Genomic DNA, 18,280 nt, shown 5'->3' with positions numbered 1-18,280 from the left:
GGAGTCCCCTCCTACCCACACTAAAAGGAAAAGGTGGTAGAGACGGGAAAAGAGGCGGATCACGCGCGTAAAGAGCGAGCGACGGAGCCATTCCACTGCACCGTTACCGCACAGGCGTAGATCGGATCTGGCAGCCTTATTCAGTGGGCGGCGCTTGCTTCTTTTTCTTTCCAGCCCTCTTCCCACATTTCACGTATACACAAGTATTCGCGCTTCGCTGTCATGCAGCCGAACAGCGTGGGCGACTTCCCAGTGCCAGTGGCCACGAGCGGCGCGCCCACTGACGATGGCCAGAGCACACGCCAGCTGCATGCGAACATGATTTCGTCAGAGGAGGTGCCGACCGCGAGCTTTCGAGCTCACATGCCATACGAAAGGTCCACCATCTCCTCCAAGCAGCGCCGTGGCGGCAACCTCGTTCTGTTCGTGAAGTCCAGCGAGAACGAGTCGGAGGCGGCGCCGAGGGGCACATCGTTCGCTCCGCAGCAGCAACAGGCCAACAGCAGTGGTGCGGACGGCGATGTAGAAAGCGTTACCGATGAGGGCGATGAGAACGTCGGCAAGGATCGGGAAGACGCTCCCTCTCTGGTCATCTCGACAGTTGCGGACGCGGTTGGGTCCGTGGGCAGCATGGCCACCGGCGCGACACGTAGGCCCCTCGTCACGGCTGCCCTCGTCCTGCTCTACTTCATTTTGCTCGATCTTGTGCTTTTGAGCGGGAATGAGCGACTGAACCGGGTGCTGCGCCGCATGCGGGCTGCTGAGGACGACGCGCTCATATTGCTCTCCACCAGCTTGGTCCGTCAGATGGCAGAGGCGAAACGGGAGTTGCGGGATGCTGTGACGCAGCGCGGCGGCAAAGTGAAAACTGAGTTATTTGAGATGGCCCGACACAAGGTGGAGGCTCTGGAGCGAGTGTGCAACCGCAGCATCTCGCGTCTGCACGCGAAACTAATGTTTCCCGGCAGCGTGGAGGACCTTTTGTTCCTCATTGAAGCGCACGCCACATACGACGAGCGACTGCGCGAGCTGGCGGCGAACGAGTTGCATTGGGCGACGACGGTGATGACCGGGCACGTAGTGCACGCTGGCGGGGACGGCGTGGAGGAGTCGCGTCCACATGGACTGGGTACAGCACGACCAGCGGCGCATTCGTCGGCAGCGGGCGGCGATGCCCATCCTTCAGAGGAGGGGGACACGGATGCAGCGTTGAACCCGCTGCGTAATGTTCGACTGCAGCATGTGCGCCAGTACAGGGCACCGACCAAGTTCGCAGCAAGAAGCTATGCGCGGCGCCCCTCCACAGAGGCAAAAAGCGCCGCCACGTCGCGACGGCAGTCAGGTGGCACCAGCACATTTGCTTCCGCAGTATCGGTGGTGAAGACGACGGCGCGGGGACTCCTCGAGGTTGTCAGCAACAAGCTGGTGGCGTTTCTGTTGATTTGCGTGCTGCTCTCCGCAGTGCTGCGGATGGGGTGATAGAGCGAGAGAGGCGGGCGGCTCACGGGGTGTGGTTGTGGGGCACAGCAGGCGGAGACGATGTGCGTCTGCTCGAGCATCGCACACACGCACAGAGAATGAGCGACAGGGGCAGGGATCTTCATCGTCGGGCCATTAAGCTGGCTCGCCGCAGCATCGCCGTTTCGCACTCTCTTGACGCCGACATTCCTTTTGCGCCATCACTGACGCGCGTGTTTCTTCAACCTTTTTTTGGATGCAGCATGTCGCTGGGCTCCGTCTACGTGTGTGGGCACAGAGCAGCGCTGTCGCGGATGCGCTTCGTTTGTTCATCAGCCGCTCCGTCGCCGCCACCCGTTTGCTCTCGAGTTGTCTCCTGCTCTCCACCTACGGCAATTAAGGAAGCTCCGCAAAGACGCACACGCGCATTCGAACGTGCGACACACATGTCTCTCTCTCCTTGGTGGTCGACACGCACGCCGGCTTCGCATCGGTGGCATCCACTTCTCCGATCCCATTTTCTGTTTCGCGCTCCCCAGTGTACTCTTTACATCGTCGAGTTCCCGCGCTTGCCCTTCTCTCTCCTTTCGCACACTCGTTTGCAGGCGAATGCGCAGTGCCTGCTCTTGCTGCAGCTCTTCGTTGTCGCTGACAAGGCGCTTTGTTTTGTTTGTGGGAAGGAGGCGCGTGCGTTGCCAATGCAGAGAGTGTGTGATTGTCTTTGTGTGTGCGTGCGGTGGTGGTGGTGGCGGCGGCGGAGGGGGGGGGGAGGCGATCGGCCCCCTCTTTTTCCCGCTCCGCCCACTCGCGTTCCTCTTTGCCTGTCCGCCTCGGAGAGGGGCACGAGAGCAAACGGAAAGCAGAGGACACACGCAGCAGGAAAGCTCCCAAACCGAAGCTCGAAAAGAAACATACACGAGATGGAGCCGTAGAGTATTCCTGATGGCGGCGAGCGACGCATTTTTTTTCGTACTGTACACCACAGTGCCCGATCTTCAGCGCATGTGTGGCGGGACAGATGGGATGCTGGGGAGGGGAGGATAAGTGTAGAAAAGCTTCTGCAATAATTCTGCTTTACTTGCGCGTCCGAGCTCTCTCCGCCCCTCTTCTTTTTTCTTCTCGGAAGCGTTATACAGTGCCCCTCTCCTCCTCAAAGCGTGCTGACCAACAGCATGGCACAGATGAGTGCCGCATGATAAGAGGATGCACAGTCACTGCACCGAATGTGCCGTGACGAGTGCACGGAAACGCTCGCCTAGGGACAAACACACAAGCGAGAGCAAGACGAGAAAAGTGACCCTCTCTGCACAGAATTGAACAGATCTCTTTTTTATTTTTTCGAGGTTGGTTCCTTGACAAGCTATCTGACGTCCTCTGTCTCCTACTCGTCTCTTCTCGCTCTGTCTGCTTTCGTCTTATGTATGTAATTTACACGACAGGGCCACGTGCCAGCTGTTGCGCCACACCCCCTCCCTCCTCTTCTGTGCTAGATACGCGAATGCCGCTGCAGACTCGTCGATCAGGCCTTGGCAGCCGTCGCGCCGTGACAGGGGTGCTGCGCGCCAGCCAAGTGTGGCGCATGCGCTTTGACAAAGCTGCACCACCACCAGCGCCGCCGCCGCCGCCGCCTCCGGCGGGATCGACTGCCACGAGCTCTTCGACGGCCGCGTCGGCGCTACCGCGTGTGTCGTACCGCACACTGCCCTCGAGTATGTACCCCAAGGAGGTCAGCTCCGACTTCATTCCCTTTCCGCTGCCGAAGCACGACGCATCTATGGGCTTTGGGCCGGTACGCCTGCGCAACGTACCGGACATCGAAGAGGCTCGAGCGCGCATGGCCAAGGCAGCGCAGGGCCCACCGCGAGGAAGTGCGTCTACGCAGCTCCAGGATGACGACGGTGACAACGCCGAAGCGGCGTCTGCCTTGTGGGCAGAGCTGAGCGGCGAAACCACGGCGACATCCGTTGGTCTCTCCACTACTTCCGTGACAGGGGTGTCGCCAGAGGATCCGGAAGCGCTGTCACGTCTGGCGGATGCGCGGGATGAAGACCTTGTCGGCTATCATGTCCACCGGCACTTTCCGCTGCTCGATGTGCTGGAGTGCGACCGAAGCGTGAACGACCTTCTTGCGCAGTTTTGGAACCGCCCACAGCGCGAGGCTAGGACGGCGACAGTGCTCGACTTTGCCGCGACGCTGCAGCGCCGCAGCAACGACGAACTCACACGCGTTCTCTACGAACTGAGCTCTCTCTTCGAGTGGGACGGTAATGGACTTCAGTTCATTGCTGCCAAGGTGCTCAAGTATGGTCGCAGCTACACCGTGTCGAGCGAGTTGACGAAGGCGTTTGTCCAGTTGGTGGACGCGATGACGGTGACGTTTGTTGAGGAGCAGCCGCACCGCCTGGCGGAGTCGCCTGCGCTGCTGGCGCAGGTGCTCCACTTTCTGGCGCTGGTAAAGATCATGGAGCCGAATAAATGGTACACGCTGAACCCCAACGCGCCGCAGAATCGCGCCGACTACACGCACCCGCGCGGCGTGAATCGGACGTCTGCTCACGTGACTACGGGCCGCGTGCTGCTCGACTTTCTCGAGGACATGGTCACCAGTGGGCACAACTGGACGAGTGAGGCTGTTGTCGATGACCAACAGGGCAGCCTGGCGCGTCCTCCCGTACCGCAGCACGCAACATGTCGTTTCACTGAGGGATGGTCGGAGGACGACATCCTTGATGTTATGGCGGGATTCTCAGGCGTCATGCCCGATGGCAAGGCGTCGTCACCCGTCTTGTATGCACTGCTGGATGAGCTGTGGATGCGCTGGTCTAAGGTGGGCTTTGTGCTCTCTGGGTCTGAGCAGGCGGCGCGACTTGAGCGTTTGTACATGTTGTTGCAAGTAATGGACGTGCAGCGTGACGCCGTGCTGAATGCGCTGCTTGGTGGGCAGCTCAGGGCTCATGGAACGGCACCATCCACATCGACGTTGCCGACGCTGTTTTGCGAGCGCGACGACACCCCGCCGCTGACGTTGGCGCAGTCTCTCACACAAACGCGCGGGCCAGATTTCTTCTCGGCTGTCTCGCGCGATAAGCGGGCGATGGTCAAGGCAGCCGCCTTGCGGCTTCTCAGGGCGAGCTTGGCGAAGGCACGCGACGATAGCGATGCGGCGCTGCACCAGGCCCTCGTCGAGAGCGGTACTGAGCTGCTGCAGAGTTTGACGTCCAAGTCAGCTGCGCTGTCGTTTGCGCAGAGAGAGCAGTTCGACGTGATGACGCTGAGAGCGGTGCCGCACATGGCGGACGTGGCAGAGCGGCTCGCCGAGCAGCGCGCCGAGACACCGTTCTTTCCGCTTACTGCGTCCGCAGGCGGTCTTCCCGACACCGCTGCCGTGCTTGCCCACCTCAGTTCTCATCCTGCGCCGTACATTGTTCTCTACAAGGGTCGTCGTGTCCACCCAGTGCGAACCTTGGTGTCGAATCTGGACCACGTAGCAGCCGTGGAGAACGTCTTCTTACTGCACTCCAGCGGCGTTTCAAAGTGCGTTGACGCCCTCGTCGCCGTCGCCCGGCGCCTGCGTAGCGGCAAGGATGCGCTGATCGTCACGGCCAGCTGTCTGCGGGCGCTGCAAGCGGCCGCCCAGTACGGAGCGACGGAGAAGCGCCGCGCGACGGCTGACCGTGCGCTGAATATTGTCTCCTATGAACTGGAGACAGGTCGAGCCATACTCATGCCAGTTACTGACGAGCTGTACCTGCACGACGCCGGTACGTATTGCGATGAGGACCTCATGCTGTGGACTCTGGCCGCCTACTTGGCTCGAGACGTGCCCCTTGTGAAGGTGCACACGATCATGAGTAGCCGCAGCAGAGCACGAAACCCTCAGCACACACTGCGAGGCGAGCACAGCCCTCTCACATCGTCAGGCGACCTGTACAACAAGTCGACGCCGCTCCTACAATCGCTGCGAAGCAAGGAGCTGCGCGCTGTCACGCACCACCCGGTCGTGCAGCGTCCAGTGCGGGACCCCCCGCAAACGCTCTACAACGTTAACCCAATCCGTGCCCGCTTTGTGTACCGGCGAGACAAGGCATTGTTTGACAAGTACCATGTCACGGCGCGCAACCTAGCACCTGGGTTCAGCCAAGGTGCGCTGAACAGCGACCTGCGGGCGCTTGGCTTCTACACCCCCGACCATCCACAAGTCCCTTACACGCCTTTGTCGGAGTTGAGGTGCTGCCCAGTGCCTGCCATTCCGCCTGCTTCACAGTGAGCCATCTTGCACAACGAAGCATCTGCCTTTATGTGCGTGGGGGTAGGGCAGGAGGTCCCTCGCCATCTGTCCCTGATTCGAGTCGCTGCGCTCTCGAGGGTGGGGCGGGTGTGAGAGCGAGTTTCCAGGCCTGCCGGCGTGTCTTCTTCGAAGTTCGGCGAAGTCAGGCCCTATCACGGGGCCGTGATCGACTTTGGTAGGTATGCCACTCGCTGCGCCTCTTGTGTGTCTTGGCATTGACGGCTCTTGTGTCGTCTCCCCCGAAAGGGACTCTCCGGTCTCTCTCACAGTAAGTCTAAAAAGAGAAGCAAGCAAATGCCTATCCGCTGAGGGAGGGAGCGGGTAGAGGAAGGAGGTAGGGCGGGAAGAAGGGGGAGGGGGCAGACAATGGTGGCAATCACGCAACGTGTACGCGGCTTTTGCCTCCTTGTGCCTCGGAATCGCGTGCAGATGCGAAGCTCCTCTCTGTGCGCATGCATGTATCGCGGCGGCCGCCACTTTCCCTAGCTGACCGTTGCTCTTGCCCTCTTACGCAAGGCAAGCGGGTGTGTGTGGGTGTGTGGGGGGTAGGAAGACTGCAGTAGATGGTTGACTGACAGGTATATGGATTCCGCGCTCTCTTCTCATTCAAGGTGATACTTCCCCTGGCTCTCTCTGCCTTCGTGTGCTCCTCCTATGAGGGCACATACGCAAACTCACATAGAGCCACACATAGGCACACTCGCACTAGCGGGCCCCTTCCCGCCCTTCCGCTCCTGCTTCTTCTGACGTTTTGATCTTCTTGACTTGAAAAGACTCTTATAAAACTCTAAGGCAAGGCCCCTCCCCCCGTTTCTCCTCACATTTGTTTCTTCACTCGTGTCCATTGTCCCACAGCGTGACATTCGCCTAGTCTTCCACCCACCCCCTTCCTCCGCTTACAAAACAAGCGAACAAGAAACCCCGCCCGTGCGCGCAAGCGCTCTCGCTTGCGGTTCACCTCTGTTCTCGTTGTGTGGAAAGGTCTGTGGGCCTTGTGTCTGTCGCCCTCTCTCCTCCACCTGCTTTACCACCAATGTTCTCGCAAGGGAAGCAGGGCTCGCTGTTTTCCCTCGGCCGAGGCCCCGGCGGCATGACGGCCAACGACAAGAGGAGAAACAAGGCGCTTACACAGGCGGAGAAGTACGAGCAGGCGCTTGTCACGGCGAAGGTGTTTCTGGAGGACAGTCGGGCACGTATGACCAAGTCCATGGACAAGTACAGCGCTGTTGTGAACAGCAACTACTGGTTCTACGGGTACTTTGGCGGCAACATGGTGGCGACCATGGCGGCCTGTTTGGCGCTGGGCAACCGCTGGGCCTTTTTCAGGTCATACAGCGGCTGGATCGCTGTCTTCGGCGGCTACTTTGGCGGCAGGGCGTGCCTCGCCGCCCACTCGAGCATGCTGCTTGGCGGCGTCGTGGCGCAGCTGAATCATGAGATCGAAGAGGCCAAGCGGATGGACGAGCAGACGGACCACATTGTGCCAGACTACCTGCGTGAGGCGGAGCGGCTAACGCAGGTGAAGTACGAGCTGGTGCCGACGCTGCCAGAGGCGGTCGAGGCACGCGCTCACCACACAGAGCAGACCCTCGACGACCGCGCCAACGCACTCATCGAGGCTTATCTGAAGCGCAAGGAGGCCCTCGGGAAGTAGAGGGACTGTAACGGAGCCGACGATAACAACGCAGCAGAACAACGGAAGGGGAGGGGTAGGATAACGCTGCTATTCGTTTGGCTCGGATGACAGTTGTGCCTGCCGTGGTCACTGCCATCTCGGTGCCTCCTTCACAGGCATGTACAAGAGCAGACGCTTCGTGCGCTTCCCTTTTAGTTGTCTCGTTAGTCCGTTGTCGCATGGAGTACATCTTGCACTGTCTAGACACGAAGACATCGCTCACGTCAGCGACGGCTTTTCCATGCAGCAAAACGCACGTATCTCACAGATTCTCCTCCTTTATCGTGCGTTCGCCGCCAAGCATCGCAGGGTACAGCGTATAAAACAAAACAAGAGAACGGGGGGGGGCATGCACGACTTGGTCACCCTGCACGGATCTCGTTGATTCATCAGCGTTGCTGCTTCGACACACCACCTCTTTCTTACTGTGTGCCAGCCAGTGGCCCTTTCAGCAAGCCTCCTTGCGCTGCTAGCGGCATGATGACGAATCTCTCTCGGTCTGGCAGCTACTTGAAGGGGGAGGGAGCATACGTGCCCGACGAGGGGTGCACACATATTTTCATGCCCCCCCCCCGCCCCCTCCTCCACCTCGCCCACCGCTGCTTCCTCTCGTGGCCATTCTGTGTTCTCTCTCGCACCACGTGAACCCAAACAAACAACGAACAGAAGGATACGCACACACACACACAAAAGGAAAAGAGACTGCAGCCGGAGAAGCTGACGCCGCCGCCGCCGCCGTTTTGAATTTTCAGTTTTCTTCTTTTGGAGAGTGGTGGTAGTGGTGGTGGGGGACTCGTCTTCTGTTTTGGTTACTGCTTCCATGTCGTCTCTCATCAGGTGGGAGAGTGCATTGTCTCACTCCCGTCATCCCTTCTTTCCTTCTGTTGCCTGCTAGAGGATCATCAAAATCACTGGCGCTGCGGCCCGATGTCGCGGTCCATCACCAAGGGCCAGCAGCGCGCCACTGACGTGGTCAGTGGCCCTCGAAACGGATTGACCGGTGGTGGTGCGACCGGTAGCTCAACATCGAAGGCATCAGCCGCCTTCACCAAGGAGCAGTTCTACACAGCCGAGGAGCTGCTACCGTACATCAGCGAGGAGGAGAAGGCGAACCTAAAGCAGGAGGTACTCAATAGCATCAACACTGAGCTGCTGCTCAACACAGATCTTGAGGTGACGGTGCCGCGCTTGCTGAGGTCGTGCCAGAACGAGTCGCGTGAGCTCAGACGCGCTATGAACTCTATCGCCTCTTCTCAAATCGTGGAGGCACAGCGCGCGCTGCAGATCGTGAAGAGCAACTACGATAAGGTCCAGGAGTTGCGAGAACTCTTTCTCAAGCAGGGTGACCTTATTCAAGGCCTTGGTGCTGACACGCTCAGCTACAAGCATTTGCGGCAGCTGCACTGCCTGCGTGACAACGTCAGCTCCGTGATCAAGTGGTCGGAGGCGCTCAAGGAAGTGCGTTACGGGAATCTGTACATGCTGGTGGAGCAGCAGTCGTTTCGATTTATGTACGATCGCCTGCGAAATTTGCAGCTGATCCGCCGCACAGTCATCACAAAGGCTGGCGCGCGCTACCGGAGCTTCCAGGCGGTGTTTGAGCCGTACTTTGAAAAGCTGGACGTCATTCTGTCCATGTTTGTGAATCAGGTGTACAAGTTCCTGCGTGAGGACGCGATGGTGATTGCGATTCAGAGGGCACTTGAGGATGGCCCGTCTGACGATGCCTCGCACTGTGGCACGGGCTTCGCTGGCGTCGGCGAGAACAAGGGCGACGAAGAAGCACCAGAGCCGTTTGAGTGCCTGCGCCAGTGCATCGCCATCTGCGGTGACGAGATTGAGAGCCCCGTCTTGAATTTCGGTAGCGACGGCGTAGAGACGGAGTCGCAGATCAACGAGGAAGCCGTCTACTCCGCCGTGGCGAAGGGCATTGCGCAACTGTGGGAGGAGCAGATCATGCAGGATGTGGTGGACTCTTTTGGTCAGGTATCTGTCTATCTGGAGCAGATGAAGAAGGTGGAGCCGCTGCTCGGTGCTTTCGAGCTCACGTTGTTCCCGCTCTCCACTAAGCTGCCGTTATTCAGCCTCGTCGTGAAAGCCGTTCATGCGGAGGTGATGAATGTGATGCGAAGCTACTCCGACCCGGGCGCCGAGCTCGAGGCCAACGGCCTCATCGAGGCGTCGCTTTTCATTCAGTGGTATGAGGAGATGATGGTGACAAACAGCTACGCCCCGCACGTCGACTTCTCCGCGATCGATGAACTGTCGGCGTCCTTCATGACCGCGGCGGTTGGCGGTTTGTCGGCGCACTTGACGCGGCTCTGCCGCGCGTGTGCCATAACGGTGTGCAACGATCTGAAGGGCCCCACCATCCTTTCCTCTGGCCTTCCTATCACGACCGGGCCGGTGGACGTGTTCAGCGTCTTGCAGCAGTCTCTGGCTGGGATGAACACCGCTATTGATGTGACTGTCATGCGGCAAATCGGCAAGGCGTGCGCCGACGCGATCTACTCCTACCTCGACGAGTGCAAGCAGCGCAGCGACTTCGACTACTGGGAGGACGAGAACAACTCGCTCCCGAACCCGCAGCCCGCCGAGGAGTGGCAGCAGCGACGCATGCTTTTCCTGTACGCCTTCTGCAACGACTGCACTACCATCGAAAGCAATCTCGACACGATCGAGCTCAAGTTCGCGCCATGCTGGGACTACGACAGCCCCGGCGCCGGCGATGACCAGGGCGACGACACGTCTGCGGAGGCCGTCGGCGTTGGGGGCGACATATTCTCTACGCCTTTCCGAAAGCTGCAGGATGTGCTGCTGGAAGACGCGTTCTACTACCTGGATGAGATTGCTGCGCAGGTGGAGCGGATTGTGGAGGATGAGTGGGAGAAGGTATTTCGAACAGAGGAGTGGTACACCGATGCAACGAACCCGGTGCAGCTCATCGTCAACACAGAGGCGGAATACATTGAAGAAGAGTTTGCGACGATGCTGCAGGACCAGCGCTCTCGAAAGCTCACGCGGCAGATGCTTATTCGCAACATCGTAAAGTACATAAACACTCTCGTCGAGTTCCTAGCCGACGTGATTCGAAACCCAAAGAAGAACACCGTGGACAGTTGGCTCACCTTCGTGGACTGCGTGCAGCGCGATATTGACATCTCCCTTAGCATGTGGCGTGAGCATCTATCGGACCGGCAAGGCCGGCTGCTGGACCTCGCGCAGCGTGCGTTAGAGGTGCTGAAGCAGCTGCTCTCCGTAAAAAAACCGGTCGACTTTGGCTACCTCCTGCAGGACAAGCTCCTTGATGACTTTGGTGACTGCCCGACCTTTGTCATCCGCTTCTGCTTTGAGGCACGCAGTCAGGAAGTCGACCGCGAGACCCGTGAGCGGCTCATGGCCGTCTGGGCAGAGCGGACCGCCTACCAGAAGCGCGACAGCAAGGATAAACCCACCGTGGGCTGGAGTCCGCCACCGTCGTTCCTCGGCAGTGTTGACCGCTCCCTCGCGGAGCTCGAGAAGCCATCTGGTTTCTTCGGCCGCAGCATCAAAAAGAAGCGTGCCGCGGAGAGGCAGCAGAAGGTGATGGAAGAGAAAAACGCGAAGCGGGCTGCCCGCAAGGCTCGCCGTGACGCCGATGCTGCTGCGACGAAGATACTTACGCCGACGGCAAGTCCCAAAGCCAACGCCGGCGCCGTGGAGGTAGCCTCTCTGGCTGATATTTTGAAGTGAGTGAAATGCAGTCGGCGGCACAGGCAGTGGCGGCTGGAGGAGGACGGCAAGCGCATCCGCAGCGCTCCTTTAGCAGCTCGCCAACCGCGCTACTGCAGCTGACCGCTGTGCGTCGCTCCTTGTCCGCTCGTTGCATCGTCAAAGTATGGATGTTTGCATGTGTGCACATGCGCGCGCATGTTGGTGTCATGCTGTCTGCTTCCCCCGCCTCACCTCCCGCGCTCTTCTCATGTGCTTTCGTGCTGATCTTCGCTGTCACTGGTATAGATCGTCTACCCCCTACGCTGCGGCTGCTGCGTTGCCGCTCTCTCGATGCTGTCGCCCACCGCCTCGCATTTTGTCTTGCGCCCTTTCGCCTTTGTCTCTTGCACACGCAGACGTGTGCTCCGTGTACCTGTACCGCTGAACTTGTTGGCCGCCCCAAAGCTGCTCTGGCTGCTCCCCCCCCCTTCCCACTGCCGTGGCGAGAGGTTCGCGCTGCTTCTCCCCTGCCTGGGGTTCTTCTTGTGCAACTGCGCTGCTTGGCGTTGGTTGGGCTGCGCCTCTGTTGAGCCCTTGCCATGCACTTGCGTTTCTTTATATGTTGTTTCTCACGTCTTCGTTGTGAGCCGCTTTCGGCTACGTGAACGAACACACACACACACACACACACGCAGAAAGACGCTGAAACGATGCACACACGCACACACTGCCAGCAGGCCACACACGAGGCCGCTGATGCCAAGATGTCGTGAAGCTACCCTTTTCACTGCTCCTTCACTGTCTAGTGGAGTGTGTGGACCGTATCACACGGACGCAGGATGGGCTAGGGAGGGGGAAGGTGCTAGCGCCCATGGGCACAGGCGGCGCACACACGCACACACACCTTGAGCGAGAAGCCAGCATGTGCTGCGTGTGTACCACCTCTGGCAATCGCAAGAGTGCACAGATGCCTTTCATGCCGGCTGTGCGGCCCTGCAGACTCGTCCGTGGGGTCAAACGCGGCTGTTGCTCTATCCGTGCGCATGTGCGTCTATTGAGACTGACGAGTGCCGTTGGGCCTTATATGTGACGCCCTCCTTGTGCGCCTTTCCTCCGTCTTTCTCCATCATCTCGCCGAGGGCGACCAGCTCTTTTCCTGCACCCTGCCCTTTCATTGTCCGTCATTCTATGCCTTTTCTTTAGTGTTTTCGCTGCTTGCCGCACACGTGGCGTGCACTGTGCACACCCTTGAATCCCTTTCCCCTTGCCCAGCGCCGCTTCGAGTCAAAGGCGTTCGCACGCCACGTAGAGGCGCCTGCACGCCAGAGGCGCTCGATTATCGGTTCACTGTACGGGCTTCCACACGTAGAAGCACACGCATACGCACCCGTATCCCGACCCTCTCCAGTGATGTCATGCCTGCGGCGGTTCCAGTACGCACTCCGCCGTACCTTGTGGATGTGGCCGCGAACCTGACCGACTGTGTTTTTCGCGGGGTGGACTGGAAGGGCAACCGCCTTCACGACGACGACTTCGACTACGTTTTGGTCCGCGCGCAGGAGCGCAATGTGCAGCAGATCATAATCACCGGCACCAGCCTTGCCCAGAGCGTCAAGGCCATCGCGCTCTGTCGGCGATACCCCGATCGGCGGCTGCTGTGCACCGTTGGGGTGCACCCGGCGCACTGTGGCGAGTTTCTCCGTCCTCTGGACCGCGACGAAGTGCAACGGGTCGCCGAAAGCGCCGCGTCGGTGGTGATGCCACACCACGAGAGGCCAGCGGCCGCGATGACGGCGGAGCAGGAGGAAGCGTGGGCACAGGAGCGCTTAGATTACTTGGTGGACCTCGCGACTAGAAATCGCGACGTGGTTGTGGCGATGGGCGAGATCGGCATCGACTATGCCGAGGTCGCCTGCTGCCCGCGTGAGGTACAGGAGAAGTACTTTGCACGCCAGCTCGCTGCTTTTGCGCCGCTGCAGCTGCCCTTCCTCTTCCACTCACGCGCGTGCGGCATGAAGTTTGTGTCCCACCTGCAAGACACATGGGCGCGCATCGCCTCTGATGCAGCCGCAACTGAGGCAGTGGCTGATAATGCAGACGCCTCCGCACCGCTGCCCCATGCGCAGTTGCGCGGCGTCGTGCACAGCTTTAACGGCACACTGGAGGAGCAGGAGGCACTGCTGTCGATGGGGCTGTACTTGAGCCTGAACTGCAGCGCCTTCCGAGAGGCATCCCTGGCCGCGCAGGTAGCTCTGATTCCGCTGAGTCGGCTAATGTTCGAGACGGACGCCCCGTGGTGCGACGTGCGGTCGAAGGACTACGGCGCGCAGTTTGTGCGCACCGTCTTCAAGACGATCAAGCGCAAGAAGCCGTTTGAGATGGGCGCCTGCCTGGAGCGGCGCAACGAGCCTTGCCATCTCGTTCAGGTCATGGAGGAGTATCTCGGCTGCGCGAAGGCGTCAGCCACTTCACCGGAGGATCCGTTGTCAAGGATGGATGAGGCGACTCTGGTTGCTGCCGTGTATGAGAACTGCAAACGTCTTTTCCACCTGTGACCTCTGGGACTCCGTGATGCTCAAGATGAGGGAAGTCTTGTGTGTGTGCTTGTGCGCGTGTGTGTCACCTCTGCACACCTCTTCCTCACGTAAGCAAACGCATCGCGAGCACGTATAAGGGAAAGAGAAGACAACTCCGCCAGCTCAGTCAGCAGGAGTGGACAGCGATCAAGAGGGGGAGAGCTGAGCAACGCGCGCTCATCGGACACGGCGCGCATAACCCATTCGATGTATGCGTGAAGACTAGGGTTACTGTCTGCGGAGAGTGATGCAGGGACTCAGGCTTGTGATCGACGATCAAACAAACTGCGAAAGGAAATGAACAATGCCCAAACGTTAAGTTCACCCACAGGTGCAGATGGACGCAGAGGATGCACGGCAGACTCTTATTTCGTCACGCGCCTATGAGTGGCGAGAATGCGTTTGCGGACCGCTGCACAGCATGCATCGATAACTCGCTGACACTCTGTCTACCTACCGCCTTCTTTGCTCACTTGGGAGACGAAGAGCCACCGCCTTACTTCCAGTGTTGTACCTCCACGAAGGCTTGATCGGCCCGTGCGCGACAACAGCTTCTCTACAAGATACGGCCGGGGGGGGAGGACAGGCGGCGACGACTTCCTCTTTGTTTTAGCGTCGCTTCTTTCTCGCCTTCCCACGGACAGTGCGCACGTGTTGCGTGGCACACGCCACTTCTTCCCTCCCCACACACACCTGTAGGGCCACAGGCACGCCCACGCGCTTCCTATTCTCCCAGCTTTTCTTCTGCGGAGCTCCTTACATTCGATGAAGCGTGGGCGAGAAGAGGACACGGAGGCAGAGGTAGGAGGTAGCCGCGTAGGGCCCAGTGACCCCGGCAGCGCTGCGACGAGTACAGTGCACAAACCGCGCCGGCTGGTCAAGGGTGTCGATGTCGGACTGCCGCTTCACGCGTCCGTCATTGAGGAAATCTGCGAGGTGGAAGAGACACATACGGTGCTTGTGCGCTTTCCCTGCTTTGACTTCTTCCGACACGTACGCGTGTGCGAGCGTACTCGAGACCCGCAGCCCGCCACATCCGGCGATGCTGCCAAGGCTTCGGCAAGTCTTGTAAGCGCGTTATCAGACACCACTTTCCGTAGTGGCGCGCCTCCGGCCACCTCGCCGCACGATACTGCCGACGCCGCCTTCGCCCCGGAAGCCGCGGTCTTTATATCAGGGACGCTAGAGACGGATGCGCCGCGACTCTTGCTGAACGGCGGCACCCCACATGAAATGCTTTTCGAGGGGCAGTGGACTGAGGTGGCTGGCGAAGGCGTATCCGTCACAAATCGTGCCGTTGTGCACGTCAGTGCCAAGACGGCAGGTATCACTGTGCCACCAGCAGCACCTCCTTTGAACTCCTCCCCAATTATGAGCGACGCGGCAAAGTCTCCCGAGCCGGCGCGTGCCACCGCTGAGTCGTTTCCTGCGTCTGCATCTCAGGCAACGGGGACGCTTGCGCTGCCGATCGCGAGTTTGCTGACGCATACGCTTGCCGGCGTCACCGCCGACGAGGAGCGCCGCCAGCGGGCGGAGCAGCAGAAGGGCTGGGCCTACGATCGCATCGATGTACCCTCAGCCGTCCTCGTCATGCATCGTGTGCGCTAAAACGACATGCAGGCCTCGCAGAGCTGCTTTGGTACCGGTGAAGAGTGAAAGGGCAACGTGGAGATGGATGCTGATCCGTCGAGATGCCGCCCAGCTGGTCTCCGTGCCGACACAACACCGAGGCAAGCCCAGCGAAAGAAAGAAAACAAAAACAACTAGCGCCATGCCGAGAGTGTTGCAGACACTTCCGACGCTCACGGGTGCCAGGGCGACGATGCCCCTTTTTGTGCGTGTAGAAGTCTCGTTTCCGCGTGTGCCCCTTGCTCTGTCCATGCAACGCGAGCTGCACGCCACTCCACTCCCCTCCAGCCGGCCCCGTCACACCGGCCCACATGGCCTGGCGCGAGGCAGCGGTAGGCATAAGCGGTACAGCACTGCGCCGACACAGCCATCTGGGTACGGCCTCCGTCCCAAGCGCTACACAGCCGCACCCTCCTTGAGAGTGGTGCAGGCTCCCTGCACCGCTGGGCAGAGTGAGGGGCCCGGAGGGGGAGGGAGAGGGGGGAGATGTGTTCGAGCCACGCTGGCCGCTCCGATGCCACGCCCTCCACAACCTCACCAGCGACATCAGCAGCGATACATCGCTCTGACCTCCCCTACGTCGTCGGTGCTGGGCCCCGCCACCACCCGAGGTGGCTGGGGCACTTGGCAGGGGTTTAGGGGTTGGGGGGCTGGCTCGCTTCCCCACAGCCACACACACACACACACACACAGAGTGGTGTGTGTGCTGGGCCCTGCGACACGACGCACTGAGGGGTTCTATCATCTCCGTCATCCGGGGGATGTGTGCGTATCCAGAAAAGAAAAAAAAAGATATACCTGAGCTCTATTTCAACAGCTGATGCGCTGCGTCTTGTTGAGGTCGAAAGGAACACAGATGCTGGGGATGTCCCAAAATGGAAAGGGCTTCTTCATTGCACCCCCTCCGGTCAGCGCACCGTGTCGTGTTTGTCGCATGTGTCTGCCCTCTTTTTGTTGCCGCTACTCGTGCTGCTTATCTCTCCTGCACTCGTTCTAACTTGTTGAACACTGTGCACGCCCTCACCTGCACACAACATGCGCTAAACGCACTGCGGTTCTCCACGTTACATACAAAGAAAAAAGGCAGGCTTGTAGCGGATCACGAATCACACAAGTTATCCTTGGCGCACCTCTCCTCACAACAAAATTGTCGCTTCACTGACGTGTCCGTTTGTATGTCTTTTCCGTGCGTCCATCACCCCTACAGACTCCGCTGCCGCAACGAATTCGACGAACTTCCTTGCCTAACCGAAAGAGCCCCCCCTCCCCACCCAAACACACACGTTGTCAACGAGAGGTGCATACAATTGGCCGCGCACCACTAGTCTCGCACACGGTAACATCGACTCCGACTTCCTCACCGCCGGCACGTTATAGGACGCAAAGGTACCCCGCCCCCTCCACCCGTCTTTCACCAAACACGCAAGCGCGGACAGACAGCGAGGACAGTGACGGGGCACGTAACGTTGCACGCGTGAAGATCCTTTTGTGCTTCCGCGGCCCTGAAAGTAAGGAAAAAAGAAGCAGCGAAGAAGACGAACAAATCGGCGCTGCTCATCCGTGACAACACCCTCCACTGCCCATCTCTCTGCCTCGAGCGTCTCCACGTCTCTTCCGTTCTATATATATATATAATTTTTTTTGTGCTCGTCTTCCTCCAAGTGGGGTGGAGCTCGCGTGGTTCTTGCTCTCTCCGACGTTTCGTTTCTGTCTGCGCCTGTGCGTGTGTGTATTCTCATTATCCGCCCACGCTCCTCATCCTGCAACGGTGCTCGTTCTCCTCCTTCCCCACCTCCTCTCCCACATTGAAGCGTCTCAGTGTGTGCATGTGTTATCTGCATTTATGTATTCAACGTAAGTTTCTATGTGTACAGCGCTCTGCTCTGCGCCCTCTTTGCCCCCGCCTCTCTCCCCTCATCTCCGCGATCTCGCCTACGACTGTGTGCGCGTGTGCGTGTGGTGGGGTGGTGCCATCCTCTTTGACTTTTCGCCATAGTCGTTGTTGTTGTTGGTCGTGGTTTGCTCGTTGTCTCTCCTGAGCGCCATATTTTTAACCGGTTATCACCGCCCCCTCTCTCTCTCTCTATATATATATATACGTTATCTTGCTTCCCCTTGTAGCTCACTTGATTTCTGTATTGCCTCACAGCGTGCGCGCGCGTCAAACCCGCCACCGCTTCTTATGCCTTCGCGCTTCCCTTTCCTTGTTTGTGATTGTTGACGCTTCTTCTACGTTTCTTGGTTTTGTTGCCACCACCCCACTCACCACATTCTCCTCCTCTTTTTTCTGCAATATTTCTTCAGTCGGTGATTCGCTTGTGGGCGTAGGTGCGTGTGCCCTCTCTCACTCTTTGTTTTCTCCTGTGTGCTCTTGTGTTCGCTGGCCTTGCTCCGGGCGGCGACTCTTTGCTTGCGTGTGTGCAGTCGACGACGTGACAATACGTGGAGGGCAGCGTGTCAAGCCGATTCGCTTCCTCATGCACGTGGTCTGGGGTAAGGGATAGCAACGTCACTGCTGCTACAAAACACGCTAGCACTGTGGAACATTTTTTTTTCGGACTTGTGTCGCGCTCTTTTTCTTTTGCCCACTCACACGCGCCGCTTTCCGCCTTTGCAGCTGCGCTTTACGTGTGCGTGCGTTCAGGCGCAGGCCCACAAGTCTCGGCACTCGCCCTCTTCTCTTTCACCCGCTCCTGCTTGCTTTACTTGTGCGGACTTGGACGACGGTGCTACCCTTTTTTCTTTTCTTTTTTTGCTTTGCCTGTCACCGTTGTGCGGCGAGCGTTGCGTCGACGTCGCGCCCTTACACTTACCCGGAGCTACTTCCCCCTCTTCGCTCTTTGCGCCCTCCCCTCTCCGACTGCAGAAGTTTGTGTGCTAGATTTCCCTAGCCTCCCTATCGACTGAGCGGGGCGTTTCCTGTTCTTTCGCCTCGACTCTCCGCCGTCCATAGAGAGCACG

At 59.1% G+C, this 18,280-nt stretch overlaps 6 protein-coding genes across 6 annotated transcripts; all 6 read left to right on the top strand.

Moving 5' to 3' along the window:
* Positions 1–222: 222 nt before the first annotated feature.
* LINJ_27_0900 (conserved hypothetical protein) lies at positions 223–1,479 on the top strand (the record flags this gene model as incomplete). The annotated part of the gene is made up of 1 exon (XM_001466301.1): positions 223–1,479. The coding sequence occupies one exon, from the start codon at positions 223–225 to the stop codon at positions 1,477–1,479; it is 1,257 nt and encodes a 418-aa protein (XP_001466338.1).
* Positions 1,480–3,037: 1,558 nt separating this feature from the next.
* LINJ_27_0890 (conserved hypothetical protein) lies at positions 3,038–5,725 on the top strand (the record flags this gene model as incomplete). Its single annotated transcript, XM_001466300.1, has 1 exon — positions 3,038–5,725. The coding sequence occupies one exon, from the start codon at positions 3,038–3,040 to the stop codon at positions 5,723–5,725; it is 2,688 nt and encodes an 895-aa protein (XP_001466337.1).
* Positions 5,726–6,779: 1,054 nt separating this feature from the next.
* Positions 6,780–7,400, top strand: LINJ_27_0880 (conserved hypothetical protein; the record flags this gene model as incomplete). The annotated part of the gene is made up of 1 exon (XM_001466299.1): positions 6,780–7,400. The coding sequence occupies one exon, from the start codon at positions 6,780–6,782 to the stop codon at positions 7,398–7,400; it is 621 nt and encodes a 206-aa protein (XP_001466336.1).
* A 948-nt stretch (positions 7,401–8,348) lies between these two features.
* Positions 8,349–11,153, top strand: LINJ_27_0870 (conserved hypothetical protein; the record flags this gene model as incomplete). The annotated part of the gene is made up of 1 exon (XM_001466298.1): positions 8,349–11,153. The coding sequence occupies one exon, from the start codon at positions 8,349–8,351 to the stop codon at positions 11,151–11,153; it is 2,805 nt and encodes a 934-aa protein (XP_001466335.1).
* Positions 11,154–12,529: 1,376 nt separating this feature from the next.
* Positions 12,530–13,669, top strand: LINJ_27_0860 (conserved hypothetical protein; the record flags this gene model as incomplete). The annotated part of the gene is made up of 1 exon (XM_001466297.1): positions 12,530–13,669. The coding sequence occupies one exon, from the start codon at positions 12,530–12,532 to the stop codon at positions 13,667–13,669; it is 1,140 nt and encodes a 379-aa protein (XP_001466334.1).
* A 786-nt stretch (positions 13,670–14,455) lies between these two features.
* On the top strand, positions 14,456–15,298 carry LINJ_27_0850 (conserved hypothetical protein; the record flags this gene model as incomplete). Its single annotated transcript, XM_001466296.1, has 1 exon — positions 14,456–15,298. One exon carries the CDS (start codon positions 14,456–14,458, stop codon positions 15,296–15,298), a length of 843 nt encoding a protein of 280 aa, XP_001466333.1.
* Between the last annotated feature and the right edge of the window lie 2,982 nt (positions 15,299–18,280).

The sequence above is a fragment of the Leishmania infantum genome, chromosome 27 (genome assembly GCF_000002875.2).
Source record: "Leishmania infantum JPCM5 genome chromosome 27".
In the NCBI taxonomy this organism is placed as follows: domain Eukaryota; phylum Euglenozoa; class Kinetoplastea; order Trypanosomatida; family Trypanosomatidae; genus Leishmania; species Leishmania infantum.
The sequence above is the reverse complement of the archived record's forward strand: the minus strand, read 5'-3'. Positions and strand labels throughout refer to the sequence as shown.